Below are 19,998 nucleotides of genomic sequence, written 5' to 3'. Positions count from 1 at the left end.
TTGGCGTTTGTGAATAGTGCTGCAGTGAACATCAGTGAACAAGTTTGGTTTAAGCAACTGTTCTCAATTCTTTGGGGTATATACGTGGGAGCCGAATTGCTGGGCCGTAAGATAACTCGGCGTTTAACTCTGAGGAACCACTAAACCGCTAACTCACTTTTTATTAATCTCAGTAAATATACATAAAGTAAAACTTGCCATCTTATCCATCTTTAAGTGTACAGTTCAGTGACATTAAGTCCATTCACATTGTTGGGCAATTATCACCAACATCCATCTCCAGAACTTTTTCGTCCTCAAAAATGAAGCTCTGTCGAACAAACGTGTGGACACCAAGGGGGGAAAGTGGCGGGTGGTGGGGGTGGTGTGGGATGAATTGGGCGATTGGGATTGACAGTATGCACTGATAGGTATAAAATGGATGACTAATAAGGACCTGCTGTATAAAAAAATAAATAAAATAGAATTAAAAAATTAAAAAAAAAAAATGAAGCTCTGTCCCCATTCAACACTCCCCCAGCCCCTCCTCCCCCAGGCCCTCCTCCCCAGCAACCACCATTCTACTTACTGTCTATGTAATGACTGCTCTAGGGACCTCATATGAGTAGCATCATACAGTACGTATCTAGAACAGCCATTCTTTTTTATCTTTTTTTTTTTTATTATTGATTTGTTTATTTGGCTGTGTTGGATCTTCGTTGCTGCGTGCGGGCTTTCTCTAGTTGCGATGAGAGGGGGCTACTCTTCGTTGCAGTGCGCGGGCTTCTCATTGCAGTGGCTTCTCTTGTTGCAGAGCACGGGCTCTAGGAGCGCGGGCTTCAGTAGTTGTGGCACATGGGCTTCAGTAGTTGTGGCTCGCGGGCTGTAGAGCGCAGGCTCGGTAGTTGTGGCGCACGGGCTTAGCTACTCCGTGGCATATGGGATCTTCCCGGACCAGGGCTCGAACCCGTGTCCCCTGCTTTGGCAGGCAGATTCTTAACCACTGTGCCACCAGGGAAGCCCTAGAACAGCCATTCTTAATGTGGGTTTAATGATAAATTTCAAGGGTTTGGTGGTCAGGGTTATGTGCCCGCAGTGGGCTTCCTAAGGTAGACCATGTTATCTGGCAGGCACGGTCATCAGCACATGGCTCTGTTTTTAGACCCTCTGTGTGCACGCCGATGGCCTTGTCCACAGTGCACATCAGGGTGCGAATGCAAGACAGAATCGTCCAGAACCAGGGGCGCCACTGCTGCTGCCCTTTCCCGTGGCTGGTCACATGCCTGCACTGGGGACCCCCGAACCCAGACTTTCCTTAGTCACTTAGCTGATTTTACATATGTACATAAAGTACTCAAATGAATAGAAACAAATCGAATGGGTAAAAATCAGGATCACCCTATCTTTGTGAGAATATTATGTTCCACACGTTAGATGATGCCACTAAGTGGGAAAAAAATGAAATAGCTCCATTTAATTCTCTGATGTTTCCAGGGCTAGGAGAATGGGCAGCAAGCAAATCCGTCTTTGGGCTTTTCTAAGAACGTGAACCTTTGAAGATGGATCTTGATAAGTAAACTGATGGTTAAATGTGAACACAGAAGGAATTGACCTTAGATTTAACCATCAGTCATTCTGTTGTGTTTCTAATAAAAAAAGGCAGAAGTGAGCTGGGGTAGTGAACCTCCTCTAAACCTCTTACAGACCAAATGGGGGGGGGTAGTGAGTAAGCACGGGGGGGCCCCAGCCCCCAGGAGTGTCCAGGAAGAGATGTCCTCTATACACATTCTCTCCCAGTGGCCAGGGCACGGGGTCCCCAGGGCCAGCTTGTTGGCACTCCATGCTTCTGGGAGCCTCTGTCCTGCTCTTTGGCACTGATGCCTCTGGGAAGGGTATGCAGAGGGAGGGTACAAACGTGTGTGAAGAGGGAGGGCCCAGCTGGGGCTGGGGTGCCCCAGGTCTGGTGAGGAACAGCAGGGGCAGGTGTGGAGGACCCCAAGTGCATGGCTGACCCCCAGCACTCACCTCGACTCTCCGAGGCCCGGCCTGTGTGCCCCCTGGGACTTACCTGTCTGGGGTTCTGATCAACGGTTCTCATCAGCCTTTGTTCCACTTACTAACAGCACTCTGAGCCCAGCCGTTGCTTTTTGTCAATTTCCAGTACTTACTGGTGGATTTTGGCCGTGACTGTGGCCCCGTCGTGGAGAGGAGACGCGAATCTTCAGAGGACGCGCTTCCGGAAGGGGTTTTAGACAGGTCCGTCCTGCCGGGACCAGGAGCCCATGGGTTCACGGGCTGTGACTGAGCGAGGAACCTGGGGACGTGCCCGGCGTGGATGCCACCCCCGCCGTGGCTCCGAAGCAGCCAGAGTCCAAAGTCGGGGCTGAATCCCGTGACCCTGGCGCTACAGCCTCCCGTCTACACTGCACGGCGGGGGCCGGTCCTGACACGTCTGTCTGGCAAGTGCCATCCTGGGAGACGGGGGTCATCTTCCACGGTTCCTGCTTGTGGACCGGACTGCAGGCCCCATCCTTTGGGCAGGTCTCCTCAGAATGAATCGCTTCAGATGAAAAATACTGTGTGCACATTACACTTTTTTTTTTAAGTTATTTATTCATTTATTTATTTTTGGCTGTGTTGGGTCTTCGTTTCTGTGCGAGGGCTTTCTCTAGTTGTGGCAAGTGGGGGCCACTCTTCATCGCGGTGCGCGGGCTTCTCATTATCACGGCCTCTCTTGTTGCGGAGCACAGGCTCCAGACGCGCAGGCTCAGCAGTTGTGGCTCACGGGCTTAGTTGCTCCACAGCATGTGGGATCTTCCCAGACCAGGGCTCGAACCCGTGTCCCCTGCATTGGCAGGCGGATTCTCAACCACTGCGCCACCAGGGAAGCCCACATTACACATTTTAAAGCATCTTGCCGGGTTGCCCTCTGGAAGAGTTCCTCCTCCTTCCAAAGCTGTATTCAGCCTGGATGTCCCTTTCCCAGGTCTCGCAGGGTATTTCCAGTCTAATGGGCAAAAACTAAAAACGATTTCCACTCTTTTATTTGCATGTCCTTTTTTACTGAAGGCTGAATTTTTGTACATTTGTGTGTGTGTGTGTATAAAATCTGTTGGTGTGATTCGTGCTGTCTCCATGGACAGGAGAGAGCTTGAAGAGCTATTTAGTTGAGCATGTGACTCTTTTCCTTGCAGGGAAAGGGATAATATTGAAAGGAACCTGGTTTTATGGCACTGGGAGCCAGGCCGTCGTGTTTACTCTCTTTATTTCCTGTCCCAGGTAGCTGGAGAGATGTTACCTGGGGCCCCAGCTTCCGGGTCACCTGAGGCAACTTTTAATGAGCCTGCAGGACGCACTTAGGTTGCCATAACCCTGGTACCTGGGAAAGCGCGTGGCAGCCAAAAGCCCTGCGTCATCCCTGAACCTGTCTGTGCCTAATTCACGGGCTTACGGTCAGGAATTGCTCATAAACCCGGCACTTTGGGTTTCTAGGAAGTTGTTTATGGGCAGGTGGATGGCCTTGTTTGACCTGCTGCCCCAGGGGGCGTTGAGGGCCACTCCGGCTGCCGTGCAGGGCCCGGCTTTTCCTTTGCCGCCAAGCATTCGTGGCACACGAGAGTGTCGTGCTTTATAAGGCATCCTGCTCACCTTTGACTGTGCCCTCTGTGCTGTAGGCTGCCTGCAGCTGTAGAAGAGAAGGGTCGTTTTGAGTATTTCCAAAGATGGCAGCTGCAGAAGTTTGTTCTACAAAGAAAACCGTCTCGTGCGTTGGCTTGCGACATGGTTTTTATCTCATTCCTCCTCACTGGCTCTTGCTGATAGGTACACTGCCTTTGATCCGGCCCAGTGCCCTCACGGGCTCGCTCAGACCTACTGTCTGCAGAGAGAAGTCAGGGGCTCAGACCCAGCCTGAGTCTTCAGTCAGCCCTGAGCCACCACGGGAAGTGTGTCCCGGTGGTGGTGAGCCCATGAGGGAAGGAGCCAGGATGCCCTGCAGACGGAGGGGACCCGCCACTGGTCTCAAGGGGATGCAGCTCCCAAGGCGCCCCACCTGGGAGGAGAACGCGTGTCACACGAATGGAGACTGGGTGGTGAGGACGGAGGAAGGGGAGGCCGGCCAGGCTCTCCCTTGACCACTTTCACCCATCACTTCCCCCCTCCCCCTCCTCATTACTCCCCCCGCCCTCCTCCATGCTCCCCTCCCCCCAGCGCTCACGGCAATGTCCAGTCCGCAGCTTCCGCAGCGTCCAGAGTGCCGGGTGTCTGTGATGCCGGCCTTCCTCTTGCTGACCAGCATGTTGATTGATGGCCGACCTTTTTGTCTGTGCGGCATCTGAGTATCCAGATTTGGGTGGGAACATGAGTGACACATCCAGGGGGCCTTTGGATAATGCCGCTGTGCCGTGAGGCCGGAGGGAAGAGTGATCCTGAATGTACTGCAGTGGGGGTGCCTCCTCGATTTGAGCCGGGAAATCCAGTGAGATAAAGATAATGGTTCCGTTTTGAGGACCCCACAGGGAAGAAGAGTTTAGTCGCAAATGGTCCCTAGAAACCACGGCCAAGTAGCACGCAAGCCTGGAGGTCAGCATCCAAGAGAAGATGCTCTCTATCAAAAGTGACCTCCGAGGGTCATCGGGTCTGCCCTGTACTTCCCTCAGATAGTGGGCCACATGATGCCTTAGAAGTTCCTTGACCATCTTTGAAAAACCTACACGGCAAGCCTGTTGGGCCTTTGATGCACAGAACTTCCGGGTTCCGGTCCCAGGTGGGCGTGGACTTCACCGTGGCAGCCCCGTGTCCCCACAGCAGTCCCGGCTCTGCACTGTCCGTGCCAGGCTTTTACAGTGTCGTGCTCTGGGGCATTTTGGGGAATCAGAGTTGTGGTTTCTAATTGCTCCTTTCATTAACACTCAATGACAATATTGTTTTTCTGGGAGTTTTGTCATCCTGTGAATTTTAATCATCAGGGTCTGGGGTGGTTGTTTCTAGTCTCTTTGTAATGACAACTGAGAGATCTCACTTTCCTTCTGGGTTCTGGGTGAAAAGTAAATATTGTGAGACCATATTAAGCGAATTTCTGCCTGTGCCTCATGTACACATTAAATAAACACTGAGCAGTTGAAAGGGAACCCGGGGCTGTACGTAAGGCGATCTGGGGGTGTAGGTAATACCAAGAGGGCGAGGTTCTTCCTTCCAAGATCCGTTGTTCAGGACACGGCCTTGGCTCCCCGACCAGGCAGCCCCCTGAGTCGTCCGTCTCTGAAGGCTGGCCACGCAGGTGGAATCCCAGAGTGGTGGGCAGTGGCCTGGTGACAGCCGCCGGGGGCCTTTACCCACAGACACAGCCCTGGGGCCCCCAGGCAGGATTCTCTGAATCCATACGGATCAACAAATGCTTCTTCTGGCAGAGGTACCTTCCTCGCTGTGCGACCCTGTTGTGAGAAGAGCAGGTAGTGCAGCTCTGAGTAGTGCCTCCTGGAAGAAAACTAATAATAATAAGGGACATGGTTTAGCCCCACCTCATTTACTCTTTTGTCCCAGTGGTGTCATTCACTTTTCCTTTTAAAAGAGAAGAAAACATCACTGTCTTGAAATATATTAGCAAAGTTCTTAAGCTGATCTTATGGACACGCACAGCGACATCAGCTTGAAGGGACCGAAGCTCAGCTCGTGGTCAAACCAGATTGTATTGACTGCTGGCAGCAACGACTGCAAAATTGGGAAGCTGGCTTGGAGATCTGCTCTTGGAATTCAGCCACCTGCAAAGGCCTCCGCACCCTTCTTCCTGCCCCCGAGTTCCTGTAAGCCGGGTGTTGGGAGTGTAACTTTGTTTCCCACAGACAGCTCTCAGCAGTGGCACTCAGTGAGCAGGGACGCCGCGGGTGGGTGCTGAGCTGGGTACCCACTCCTGGCGGCCACGCCCCTGCACGCCCTGCTGCACGACGCGGTCTGGGAGCCCCGGGCCAAGGAGCAGTGTCACCCGTGGGAGGTGCAAGCTGCGGCGCGGGGTCCGGACACCGGCTCCTCTGGGTGGGCCGTGGCCGCCTCCCTCCCCCTCCCTCCTGCGCGGGTCTTGGGCTTAGCTGCACCCACCTCTCTGCCATTCTGTCCCTGTGGTCCCAGCTGGAAAGGACCCCCCCTCGCCTTCACGGCAGGGCTTGTGGGCAGGGGCCGTGGGTCCCCTGCTGCATGTGCGGGCACAGGTGTGACCAGCTCGCCCGGCTCCGTAGGGACCCTGCCATCAGGTCCCTTCCACTGCAGCAGGGCCGGGAGGCCGGGAGGCTGGGAGGCTGGCCGTGCTGTCTGCGGAGGCTCCCAGGTGGGCCAGCGGGGCTGCAAGGAGGTGTCTGCCGCAGTCCCCGGGAGCGGCCGCAAAGCTGTTTCAGTCCTGCTGTGTCTCACACACGTGGTCCGTGACGGGGAGCTCGCTCGTCGGTGACGCGTCCTCGACGGAGAGTCCCGGGGCCTCTTGGGTGACAGATTGCTGGCTCCCGCCCAGCCCGTCCCTCCACCCGGGGACAGGGAGGGGGTGGGCCCGCCCCGCCCCGCCCCGCCCCGCCCCGCCCCGCCCCGCCCAGCAGCGAGGGGGACACGGGGGCCCACCTGGAAGGTGCTGTGGACGAGGGCGGCTCCGTGCAGGTGGCCGGGGTGGAGCGCGTGGGCAGCCAGGCTGGCCCCACTCAGGTCCTCAGGTCCTTCCCAAGGTGGCAAGTGCACGTGGCCGGAGCCCCGGAGAGCAGGGGCAGGTGGGGGTGGGGAGACAGGCAGAGCGGGGAGCAGGTGCAGGGAGACAGAGGGAGAGAGAAGGGTAAGAGAGAGGGGGACAGAGACAGACTGAGAGGGAGAGAGAGAGAGGGATAAGCAGAGAGGGGGACAGAGACAGACTGAGAGGGAGAGAGGGGGCAGACATGGGGACGGGGGAGCCGTCGGGCGGGAGGAGGCAGCACAGACCACCCGACTGGGGCCTTTTGCTGGTAGAGGTTTGAGGAAAACCGGTGTCCGGTGTGTCGGTTTAATTGAGCCTCTTCTCGCACCCCCGGTCCGCGCTGGCCGGCTTGTTCTTTTTCACCTTTTCCAGTGCAATAAGTGACAGTGCGATTTGATTGCTGGTGAGCTTGAACCCTTGTCCCCCATTTATTTTTAACCACTTTTTGGTGAATCTCTTGGTCTTTTTGCTCACCTTCTTAGGGGCTGCTTACCATAGCCTTAGTAACTTACCACGGCCGTCTCCGTGCCACAAACACTGCAAAGAGGTTTCCTCATTCATCTTTTGCATTTAAATTTTGCTTATAGTATTCATTACGAAGGTAACTTTTTACGTTGTCAATTCTGTCATTTTTGAAAATACATGATATCATTTACACACGACGAAACGCACGGGCCTTGAGTGTCTGTGTGCCACGCTTCGACCGTCGTGAGCCCCTGAGCAAATGCTGTGTGTCAGACAGCCCACACCCTAGACAGCTCCCGCCTGCCTCGTCTTCCTGCCTCACCCAAGAAGCAGCCTTCTTCTGATTTTTATCACCATGTCTTAGGATTTCCTGTTCCCGAACTTCGTGTAAATAGAACCTTTGCATGTTGACTCTCTTCTCTCCCGTATCCCGCAGCCCTGTCAACACTGGACTTGCCCGCTTTGCTTGTCTTGCAGCCCATGCGTGTTTTTTCCCGTCTGTGCGGTTTATTCTTTTTCATCGCTGGGTGGGAGTCTCGCGCACAGACACACACTTCTGCCGCTGGGTTCACGTCTGAGGGACGCCTGGGGTGTGTCGGGCTGGGCTGCCGTGCGCACAGCTCCCACCCACAGTCCCGTGCAGGGCTTTGCGCAGATGTGTGTCCACGTCTCTTGGGTCAGTCCTGGGCATGGGGTTGCTAGGTCTTGCGTGGGTGCGTGTTTAGCTTTGTAAGGATGGGCCAAACAATTTCCCGAAGCTGCCACACCGTTTCACACACTTCTGCGTCATTCTCCAAAAGGCATTCCCAGCGTATGAGATGGCATAAATCTTCAGGCGTATTTTCTTCTAGCAGTTCGGTCACTTTTATTTTCATTTCTGGCATTTAGCATGGAGTGGTTAGTAGACATCCCCGAGCAGCCCTGCTTCCTGTGCAGACTGAACGAGGTGGTCTCCTTGGAGACGCGGGCCGTGCCCAGGGCGCGAGGCCCCCACGGCCACACCAGCACGGGGACGTGCTGGGCCTCCGCTGATCCGCTCGCGTGTGTGTCTGTCTCGCCGTTCTTGTTTCGGGGCGAGGCTCTGACCGTCTCTGTCTCCTCCCGCCCCTGCCCGCAGCAACAGCAGGAGCTGCTGGCCGTGAAGCACCAGCAGGAGCTGCTGGAACACCAGCGGAAGCTGGAGAGGCACCGCCAGGAGCAGGAGCTGGAGAAGCGGCACCGAGAGCAGAAGCTGCAGCAGCTCAAGAACAAGGAGAAAAGCAAAGAGAGTGAGTACGCGGTGGGCGGCGGGCGGCGGGGGCGGCGGGGCGGCAGGCGGCGGGGCGGCGGGGCCGGCAGGCGGTGGGGCCGGCGGGGGTGGCGGGCGGCGGGGCGGACACCCTCCCCAGGCGGCTCTCCCCGCTGCCCCGTGGCCCAGGCCCCAGAAGCGGAGCCCCCGGCTGGTGTCCCTGCCGGGGCTGTGTTCCCGGGCACCCCAGCTTCAGGGCTGGTCCACAGCTTTGTCTTCACTTGGGAGCTGCAGGGGGCATTCAGCCCCACTTTTGGTTTGACTTAAGCATCTGCCAGAATGTTTGCAGACTCCTAAGAACCATAAAGCATCCCAGATGCATAGTGAGCTTCACCTGTGTGTTCAGCCTTAACTTCTTCAAAGTTGTTTTGTTTTGAGGGCGTTTGTGAGCACCTGAACACCAGGTGGCAGCTGGTAGGACGCCCCTTGGCTGAGAGGAGACGCAATGACCCACCTCTCAGGTTGCACATTTGCCCTTTGACCCCAGTTTTTGCTTTCCATCGCGGCTGTGCTTGTGTGGAGACCAGCCTGGTCTGTTAGTCCTCCAGGAGACACCCAACTGGATCTTAGCCAGGAGACTCTTCTGGGTGCTGTTCCCCCTTTGAAAATTAGGCGGAATTCCCCATGTCAGCGCTGGACAAAGAGCCTGGGGCTCGCACGAAAGGATGGACGCAGTTTGGCATTCCATCCACAGGGTGCTGTGTCCCTCCCAGGTTGTGGTTGAACAAACACTCCCTCGTGTGTATTTGGGCCTCTTTGTTTTGATAGTTTGTCGTTTGCAGCGATACACCCAGGACCTAAGGGGGGCGAGTGAACCCACTCTCACATCCCCAGGCTCTGGTCCTTTCTGCCCGAGACCTCAGAGCTCAGGTGAACGCACTGGCCCTGTGTTAATCCTGTGTGTCAGTAAGTCAGGATGTGCATTTCTCTCCTGTGTTGGGATTTGATGTCGTGACCGTGTGGTGATTTACTCTACTGATGCTCTTGAGTGAAAATAGAAGTCTTTAGACACTTTACCAGTACATATCAACCTCGAAAAACCTCAAAAATTCTTTATCCTCAACTACTGAAAATGGGTAGCCCTGCAATCAAATCCCACTAGCCTTCTAAGTCTGATTCTGTGGGAATTCCTCCTCCATTGCCGGACCCCCAGGTTGGGAAGCCTGACGTGGGCCTCAGAATCTTCTCTCCCGTGGGTGGACTTCTGTGGTATAAGTGTTCTCCAGTTTGTAACTCACCCACCCAGCGGTTATGGGATTTGGTTTTGTTGTGACTGCACCCCTCCTACCATCTCATTGTGGCTTCTCCTTTGTCTTTGGATGTGGGGTATCTTTTTTGGTGAGTTCCAGTGTCTTCCTGTCTGACTGTTCAGCAGTTAGTTGTGATTCCAGCGCTCTCGCAAGAGGTAGTGAGCGCACGTCCTTCTACTCCACCATCTTGAACCCAATATTTGTACATTCTTAGTCGTTTTTATACATAAAAGTAGCAGCTTTTCCAGTTATTACAGCATTTCACTCCTGAAATAAATACACTTTAAATGTATTTTCCCTTTAACTGTCTGATAGAGTCTCAATTTAGAAAGCAGGTCAGGAGAGTTTTTATTCCACGTGAAATCCAGTTTTTCTATTAGTATTTGAAAGTAATTACTAAATCTGAATGGTACATCTCGTTGGATCACAACAATTTGGTGAGATGGTGATGTACAGGCTCAATGATGGCCCACAGTCGAGATTCCAGAAACGAGGACAGAAAGGCATCAGGAGAAGCGGAATTGCAGGTTTGGGTTGGCTGCTTGCACCTTGGTCTGTGGTCCACCTTGCGGCCCCGCAGTGGGCTGATCTGCCAGATGGGGTCCATCACACTCATGGCCCTCACTCCCTGGCCTGCTGGCTCCCATGGCATCCCCCTGCCACCCACCCAGCTGGTCCACATGGCACGTTGCTCCTCACCACCAGGCTGGTTCATGCTGGCCCTCCACCAGGCTGGTCTCACCACCACTTGCTTTGTGCTGAGGATGTGGCCAGGGTGCTGACCACACCTGAGCCTGTAGCACATGGTGTCAGGAACCAGCCCCCCAGTCGTGACACACTGATCTGGAGCAGAGGACAGGTGCCAGTGCTCTCATTTCTAAAACTCCTGGGACTACTCCAAGGTGCGGTGGAGGCTGAGAACCAGGGTCGGGGTGAATGTCCCCTCTCTCGGGTTAGGGGCCCGAGTGTCTTGGCGGCTCAGTGGGCTCCCGCCATGGCTCCCATAGAAGCTGCCCCGTGGCTGACAGCACCCCGGTCCTCACAGGCGCCCTTGGGAGGGGCTCTGCTGCGGGCAGGATGGTGCATGGGGTCCAGAGCTAAGGCGCACCTGCTGAGCCCCGCGCACCTGGCCCCTGACGTGGCCCCGCTCCCTGCCCGTCCCCTGTTCCTTGCCCTCCCCTCCATGTGCCTCCTACACGTGCTTTTCTTGAGAGCAAGGGAATGGTTGTCTACAGAGGATGGAGGGTTTAGATTGCTAGGGTCGACGAGTCTCTGTGCGCCCGGCGCACCAGCAAACCCCAGTTCACCAGCTTGGTCTACAGTAGCTCCTCCTAGTTTGCCAGAAACTTCCAATAAAAATAGTGTCTTCAATCTCACAAAATATGAAAAGATTTGACTTCAGAAAACATGTTTAAAGTAAAAAACAACTTCTGCCTGCCGAGCAGGCCCTTGACGAGGCTAAGGAATGTTCTCTGCTTCCCTCCAAGCTGGTCCCAGTGGCAGCCCCGGCGGTTTTCAGCTTGTGGGTTTGGGTGGTCGGGTTTGATTATTAATAACGGACTGTGTACAGTTGGGTCCTTGGCATGCTTGCGTCAGCTGTGCAGCCCTCAGAGCGTGGCCTTGGGAGAAGGCAGGCCTGGCAGGCCGCGTGCTGGACGCCGCTTGGGCTCCTGAGTGCGCGGGGCCGCACTGATGAACGAGAGTCTTGTTTGTGCAGCGTACGGAGCGTGGGGTGGGGAGGCGCGCGCGTGGCGTTCAGCATCTCCACTTTGTACGCGTTTTAAAAAGGCAGTGCAGAGCTTCCGTTGTTGAGTTTCTTGGGGTTTTTTTAAAAATGAATTTCTTTTTGAATATTTAATCAAAAGTTTTGTTACACTTAACATTTACTGTACTTTTAATTTTAAGTAATTCTGCAGCTTTCTTGTGCTCACTGATACCAATTAATGCTACTGATTGGGTAGAACAGTGAATTCTTAGAGTTTATGGCAGTTTTCATCTTGTTCAGCATGAACACACATCTTTAATCAGTTTTATTTAAATTAACCGTGTTTAAGACTCTAAGATACACTGTCTTTAAATTCATATCGAAAGGAAAAATCCAACGGAAGACAATCTTCGCCCTCTGGGCAGTTTGGAGCGAATACAGCTACGTGTTTTTCACTGTTAGTTAGTTTCAGGTACAGCCTGTCGGGGAAGAAGGTGCCATTGCTCGAGGGAAGTCGTTCACTTTGTCTAAAAAGTGGCTCAAAAGGGTGGAGATAAAAGATGGAACACCGGACCCCAAGGGACGTTCTTTGCCCCGCTTGCTGGGGAAGTCGCGCCTTCCTCAGAGGCGCAAACCTGGCAGGTGTGTCCCCATTCGGGTCTGGTGTCACATGCTCCAGGGCCTCCGGGGCCGCTGAGCCCCTGGGTCTCTGCCCCCAGCAGGTGAGCCCTGCCCAGATCCCCCTTCCCCGCCTGGGCTTCCTCGAGGGCTTGTCCTCTGATCGCTCCCCCAGGGTTTTATTTACCTCTAGCCCCGCTGGCTGGTTCAGTGCTGGCACATAGTACGTTCTCTGTAAAGCCTGTCAAATGAATAAATGATCATCAACAGGAATTAATTTTTTCAAGTAAAAATTGAAACGTTTGGTATTCATTTACTGAAGGTGTTTTGTTGATGCTGGAACTTTCATTTAAAGTGGAGAAATCTTTTGAGAGATGGGTATATAACTAGAAGGATGAAGATTAAAATCAGCATCTTCCGTTGTGAATTCTCTCCCTGTCAGGGAACCTTCCAGGTCATTTTATGGGGAAGGAAGTCAGGGTTTGGGGACGTGGGTTTGTTTTCCTCTGACTCCATAAGAGCCTGGCAAGGTGCACTCGCCCACCCTAGAGCTGGCCGAGGGCCACGTGTGTCCGTGGCCGCACGGGGACCCCTCAGACACACCTCCTCCTGTGAGGGCCCTGCAGGCGGCTCAGGGGACAAGGGTACCGTCCACCTCCCAGCCCAGCAGGTGCCTTGGAGGTACCTCAGCCCCCGCCAGGGATGGACCAGCGTGCCCCCGGACAGGGCAGCTGCCCTTGCCCGTCACTGCATTTATCGTGCGCATGCCCTCCCTGCTGGAACTGGGAGTCTGTCCTTGTCCCTTCTTGGAGCTCAGGAGCCCATGATGTGAACCTGGGGTGTGGCCAAAGCAGGGAGAGTGAGCTCTTCCTCAACGTGGCCTGCGTGGTCTGCTCTGCAGCGGAAAGTGCATCCACGTTAACAGGGCTTTCTGAGCAGGTCGGGCCAGCTGACCCCCAGCTTGTTGGCTCCTGCCCCCTGAGAACCCTGCTTCTCGTCCTGCTTTGCATCATTTACTCCTTCCGGTTCTTTCAGAAGGACCTGAGGGTCAGCTCCTCGGACAGGCCCTCTGGGTCGTGGTCCGCCTCGTTGACCTCGCCCCGTCCCCGCACTGCCAGCGCACTGGAGCCAGACACCAAGCCCTTCATTTGGCTCCCGTTTCTTTCCTGGCGGGGTTGAACCTACCTTGCCCACTCCCTGCTGTAAAGGGCCCTCTGTGCCCCCCGTTCCCTGCCTCCCGCCCCCACTCTCCATTCCCTGGTTGGGAGGCACTTTGTGTTGTGACACGGTCCACACTTTGCATATTTTGTCAAGTGTCCACCTGCGGCTGAGAGGCCGTCAGGAATGCCAGGGGGCTGCGTGTCAGGCACGTTATACACAGATTTCAGTGTTTCTATGAGTGTGATTTTTCAGACGAGACAGACAGGCTGAAAGTATTCAGGACGGTCCAAGTCCAGCCCTGGCTGCATTTGGAGGGAACCCAGGGGCCTTGCTCAGAAGCGGAGGTGTGATTTTATACCTCCAGTCACTTCCCACCGCCTGCTCTGGTCACCCCTCCCGTGGCCCTTCGTGCCGGGTGTCGCCGGGTCTGTAACCCTGGGTCTGGCCTGCTCCGCCTGCTGGCTGGTGCACCCACACGCACAACGTCACATAACACATGGAGCTCGGGCACGCCTCCCTGCTCCAGTGATGATGAGCTGTCTCCTTGGATGCTGAGAGGGCCTGAGACAAAAACCCGTGTGTCCCAATGGACCCTTCCAGATGCGCTCTGGACTCGGTTTAGGGCACTTTCCTTGTGCTTCCCTGGCTGGTCTAGTTCAGGTCCCTCTGCAGCGTGGAGGACCCTATCCCCAAGGGGTTTGTTCTGCCTGACCCTGAAGTCCATCGTGAAATGGCCACAGTGGGATGCTGCTTTTAATGCAGACCTATTTATAGCCAGACAGAAATTCAATTTGCAAATGATAACAGATATATTTGGAATTTGATAAAGGTGGCAAGAAAGATATTTAGTTTTCTAATGATATTAACAATTTATGAGCAATTTCTCAAAATATCTGTAGAGTCTCATACACCAAAATTCATTTCATACATCAGAGTGAAATGTGAAAAGATAATAATAGAAAACCACTAAATGAATGAAAATCCAACACCAGAAAAACAAGGATAAAATGAAACTGATTGTTTCCCAAACCAGTGAAAAGATCAAATTCAAAGCTTCCAGGAAATGGAAAAAAATCCCAATGGATAAACTAGAATAGATGCCATAAAAACAAGCACTGGAACATCTGAATTAGAGAAAACTGAGTCTTTTCCTTCCAGTGTTGGGAAAAATGCAGCTCTCTCGTCTCGTGTTTCTCCTTTAGCCTTACGTAGACACCACACTCCCACAGAGCCCTTCACTCCTGACACTTCTGGTCACCGGACATGTGTAGGATTTCCCCATAACAGGCAATTCTCTGCAACACCGAGCGTGTGTCCTACAATTTCACTCAATTCTGACACTGTCTCCCCAGAGCAAGCATCAGATCTCGCAGGTTAAGGACTCAGTCCCGTAGGAAGATGAACAGCCAGATAAAGAGATACAGTGGGTGGGGTCTGGGAGGGTCCCAAGCACAGGAGACTCTGTCTCGGTGGGGTCGGGGTCCCCCTCCCGGTGCGGATGTGCTCGCCAACCCGGAAGCTCTCCAAACCACGTACCATTGGGGTTTTGTGGAGGCTTGCTCACGTGGGTGTGAGCAATTACTGACTCCACTTACAACCCCTCTCCCCACTCTGCGGGAGGGTGGAGCTGAGAATCCCAAGCTTCTCATCAAGGCTTGGACTTCCTGGTGACCATCCCCCATCCAGGAGCCCCCATTAGAACAAGAGATGCTCCTCGTGCTTTGATCAGTTAGGAAATGGCAAGCGTTTTAGGAGCTCTGCGCCTGGACCAGGGCAGAGACCACCGTTTTCTGTTATCTCACAGCATCAGAATATAATCCACATTTTAAAGGGAAATGAGAGACCAGGACAAACCTTGCATGTACAAGCAGAATGCAGAGCCGAGAGCCAGGACTCTGGTGAGACCGAGCCTCAGAGCAACCTCACGTGGGGCTGTCCACCCTCGGTGCCCTCCGTGGCCCGTGTGGCGCTTACAGCATTAGTGCAAGGTTTAAATGTGCCGCACCTAGCACGTGCTGGCTGCCAATAAATGTATTACGGAAGAAAAGCCACACGCACTAGAGGCTACACATTTAAAGTGCACACACAGACCCACGGCAGCACCACACACGCAAGTGTACACACAGACCCACGGCAGCACCACACACGCAACAGGAAGACTCCGAAAGAAAAGTGAGCCCAGGACGTGAAGGTGCATCACTGGAGAGAAGAACCAGTGCACGTCCCGGTGGTTGTCAAGGACCTGGCAGAGGGATTCTGGTCAGTCTTCTCATTTGCAGCAAGTAGTACTCCTGAGTACTGATAGACAGGGGCCAGGTGGTACTCCCAAATACTATTATAGATAGAGACAAGAGCCAGGTGGCACTCCCGAATACTATTATAAATAGAGACAAGGGCCAGGTGGTACTCCTGAGTGCTACTAGATAGAAACACAGGGTGAAGTAGTACTCCTGAGTATTGATAGAGACAAGGGTCAGGTGGTACTCCTGAGTACTGGTAGAGACACAGGGTCAGGTGGTACCACTGAGTACTGATAGACAAGAGTCAGCAGCCCCAAATACTATTATAGATAGAGACAAGGGTCAGGTGGTACTCCTGAGTACTATTAGAGACATGGGTCAGGTGGTACTCCTGAGTACTGATAGAGACACAGGGCCAGGTGGTACCACTGAGTACTGATAGACAAGAGTCAGGTGGTACTCCCGAATACTACTAGGTAGAGACACAGGATTGGGTGATACTCCTGATTACTGATAGAGACACAGGGTCAGGTGGTACTCCCGAGTACTGACAGACAAGGATCAGGTGGTACTCCTGAAGACTACTAGGTAGAGATGCAGGATCAGGTGGTACTCCAGAGTATTGATAGACAAGGGTCAGATGATACTCCCAAATACTACTAGGTAGAGACACAGGGTCAGGTGATACTCCTGAGTACTGATAGAGACACAGGGTCTGGTGGTACTCTCGAGTACTGACAGACAAGGATCAGGTGGTACTCCTGAAGACTACTAGGTAGAGATGCAGGATCAGGTGGTACTCCAGAGTATTGATAGAGACGCAGGATGAGGTGGTACTCCTGACTACTGATGGAGACTCAGGTTCACTGGTACTCCCGAGTACTAATAGAGGCACAGGGTACCTGCTCCTGGTCTGTGGCCAATGGGGTTGCACTTGGTCATGTATAGAGGCATTTTGGAATACAACTTAGAAGGTGCTTCAGGGGCTGTAATATTGTTTTGTCGGATGTAGGCATTTTGCGCATCTCTTCAGAGGACATAATCCTAAGCGTGGGGGATGATATTTACTTATAAATGTTGACACGACATGGTTTCTAACAAGAACAACGAAAGGAAATGTCTAAAAACGTCTCCCAGTTGGGAAAGGGTTTTGTAAACTCTGCATCGCTCACCTCGTGAAGCGTTTTCCCTCCATTACAAATGCTGTTTGAATTCTGTGTGACAACAGGGAAAACACTCACCGCTGTCTCTAATGGAAGGATGGGTCCGAAGTGCCCTGGAGTCTGATTGCAGCTCTGAGGAAAACAGATGAGGTGCTGGCAGACCTTCAGTCAGGGTGGTGGGCTTGGACTTTATTTGTGTGTGTCTGTTTCTCAAATTGGCCAGTTTTCTCTAATGGGGCTGTGAACAACCGCTACGACCACCAGGAGATAACACAGAACCCAAGATTTCAGCTTTAGTCTGACTTGGTGAAATGCGCTTTGTCTCAGTAGGTGGCTGTAGGCTGGAAGGAGCAGGGACACCCCCTGACAGGGTTGGAAGGGACCCCAACTGCCCTGCCCTGCCCTCTGCCCAGGTCCCGGGAGGCACGCCTCACCCCTGTCGCATGGGTCGCAGGCATGAGTCTTCAGTTTGCACAGAACCTTTTCTCTGAGGCTCTGTTCCTTCTTGCTACAGTGAGAAAGAAACCACCCTGCTGCTCCGCCTAATTCAGGACCTCCTTTTATGTAAGAATATTAGAACTTCCTTCAGCAGTGGGTTTGTGTTAGGTAGCAATAGGATTTTGTGCTGATTACCGCTGCATTTTAAATAGGATGCAATTACGTAAAATACTCCTGGGAAGAAGATCTCTTCCTTCAAGCCCTCCTGTCCTTCTCTTTTCCTTGAGATGCTCTCTGCCATCAGCAGCGTCCTGAATGGGAGTCCCACCCTCTCCATCCCTTTCCTGCCTTTTCTGGCACGTGGTTCAGGGTCCCCTGGGGCAGAGCCTTGAATCACCCGCCTCTGCTTTCTCCCACTCCAGGTGCTGTGGCCAGCACAGAAGTGAAGATGAAGCTACAGGAGTTTGTCCTCAATAAAAAGAAGGCGCTGGCCCACCGGAACCTGAACCACTGCATGTCCAGTGACCCTCGCTACTGGTATGGGTAAGTGGAGGGGCCGGGTCTCCCCTGCGCCCGGGTGCACGGGGTCTGGGGGTAGACCGGAGTGGTGCTCAGTTCTTCACCCTGGAGGGCGTGGAATTAGAAACTCCATGAGCCAGCAGCACATGTGGTCAGACCAGAGTGGTCTGTTGGATGCACGTGGCCGTCGTCCAGGTGCGGAGGGGGCCTATCTTTAAACAAACCTTAAAGAGATGTTCATGGGGCTAGTGCCTAACCATTATTCTTGGCTTCTCATGTAATTTTTTGGCCACAAAAAGAACCTCTTAAAAAGGAACTCTGGTCTAAATCATCCGTGTGCACCTCCCGAATTTCTACCCGATGTGTTATTGATTCCCAGGCAAGTCAAAAGCACCTGTGGTCTTTTTATTGTTTTTATACTAAGAACCCTCTCCCAGAGCCTGCATAATTGACAGAGACCACAAAGTGCCTTGTTCGTGCTCAGAACTGAAAGCCAAAGAAGTCTTTAGCTTTGTGGCCAGGATGCCCGTGTGCCGGGGGACTTCCCTCTGGGCCCGTGCGCGGCTCAGCGGGGCTGGCGGTTGACACATGCCGAGTTGGAAGTGGAGTGACAAAGTTATGTGGCTTTAAACCATGGTCAAAGGTGCCTCAGATTTTTGCTTTGACTATACTTTTCTACAACTTTGAAGGGTTTTTTGTTGTTCTGGAAGAAACCTCATAGGGTAGTTTTCGTAAATGAAAATGTGATTATCATTAATTCATTGGGGGGAACATGTAGCTCTTCTGGAACCCCCAGATGGACAACAGTTTTGGTAAAATGCCGCCAGATCCCACTGGAATGAACCCATTTGTGTCAGTAGATGACGCTGGTTATCGTGGTACAGCACGGAAGGCATTTCTGTTCCGAGGCCGTCTCTGCTCTGAGTGTCTGCAGCCGCTCGTGCCACACCGACACTCAGGCCGCACGCACACGAGCAGGGTGCTGTCCATGCCGTTCAGCCAGTGACACGACTCGCCCAGAGCAGAAGCGGCAGCCGTGGTCCCCGAAAAGCCGTTCACAGCAGCCCCGTGCCCCGGAGCGATGGAGAGTTCTGGGGCAGCACACCTGGGGACCCCACGACGTGGCGGCACCGATCCGTGGTCTCCCCACTAGTGACCGCCCCCTGGGTGTTGCAGTGGGAAAGCTCCATTTCCCCCCTTTGGGCGGTGGGTTGCCAGGCAGATGCCCTGCAGCGTAGTAGGTTAGGTGGGGCGGGTGAGGATGTGGGGACCGCCCAGGAGTAGCCCGGTAGGGCAGGGGTGGGGAGGTGCTCCTAGATCCTCCATGGGGGAGGGGATGTGATCGGAGGGTCGGGAAGTGCCAGGAGCCGTTTCAGGAGAGGGCCTGTCCCCGGGAGGCGAGACCAGCTGGGGGGTTCGGGAGCAGCAGTAAGAGCGCTGTGGGCCCAAAGGAGGTTGGGTGGTGAGAGCAGAGGTCATGGTCGACCACACTGGGGTCTTCGGACAGTGGCCCCAGTGACGTGAAGAGAAGATCGGGACGGCTGGTGCCAGGAGCCCCCGTGAGTGGTGGGGTGAGGTGTCCAGCCTGGCAGGAATAGAGGCCGTGATGATGTGCTTGTACCTGACGGGGAGGACGGAGCCCGCAGGATGGGAAAGTGCTGGGGGCTCCCGGGGAGGGGTGGTCTCCGCAGAGCTGCACGTGCCAAGAGGTTGGAAGGGAGGAAGGGCTTTGGGGAGGAGGGGTCAGCAAGGAGCACCTGGGAGCCGAGAAGGGGCAGGTGGGGGCATGCAGGGCGGCTAGGCCTGGGGGCAGAGTGCCAGAGGGGCTGGCACGCCGCTCCCTGGTGAGCAGGGCGGCTGAGACCTGGCGGAGGCTTGCTTGCCCGGGTCCAGCGTTTGGTGGGGAGCTCCCTCTTTCCCGGGGGACTGGGCCGTGCAGGCTGCAGTGGGGAAGGACTCGTCTCAGCGGAGTCAGCCGGGGATGGGTTTGTTTGCATTGGGTTTGGCACCTTTCTCGTTTTGTCACCCAAAACCAAACCAGATCATGGACCACATTCACTTGCTGCATGAAGGCAAGACTTTGCTGGAAAACCAATCTTGACAGGGAAAGAACCGCACCTCAGCCCTGGCTTCGTGCCATACATGATAGTCAGCTTAAGTGTCATGGACCTGAGCATAAAAGCTGAGTTGTTAAAACTTCCAGAAGAAAACATAGGAAAAAGTTTTCATGACCTTGGGGAAGAGGTAGGCAAAGAGTTCTTAAAACACCAAAATCTTCAACTATAAACCAAAAAACATAAACTTAATCAAAATGTAAAACTTTCACTCTTTGAAAGGCACCCTTAAGAAAATAAAAAGGCAAGGCACAGGCAGGAAGGAAATATTCGCAATGCATGTATCTGACAGAGCACTTGATCCAAAACATATAAAGAGCTCCTACAACTCAATAACAAAAAACAGGCAACC

At 53.8% G+C, this 19,998-nt stretch overlaps 1 protein-coding gene across 7 annotated transcripts in view; it reads left to right on the top strand.

Moving 5' to 3' along the window:
- The window catches only part of HDAC4 (histone deacetylase 4), a 291,648-nt gene that overhangs the window by 186,541 nt on the left and 85,109 nt on the right, over positions 1-19,998 (top strand). For all 7 annotated transcript variants that reach the window (XM_057551885.1, XM_057551889.1, XM_057551886.1 and 4 more), the window contains 2 exons: positions 8,268-8,418; positions 17,436-17,556. In XM_057551885.1, the coding sequence (XP_057407868.1) occupies positions 8,268-8,418; positions 17,436-17,556 (272 nt within the window). The remainder of the gene's footprint in view (positions 1-8,267; positions 8,419-17,435; positions 17,557-19,998) is intronic.

The sequence above is a fragment of the Balaenoptera acutorostrata genome, chromosome 8 (assembly GCF_949987535.1).
Source record: "Balaenoptera acutorostrata chromosome 8, mBalAcu1.1, whole genome shotgun sequence".
In the NCBI taxonomy this organism is placed as follows: domain Eukaryota; kingdom Metazoa; phylum Chordata; class Mammalia; order Artiodactyla; family Balaenopteridae; genus Balaenoptera; species Balaenoptera acutorostrata.
Note: the sequence above shows the minus strand (reverse complement) of the source record. Positions and strands in the feature narration are given on the sequence as shown.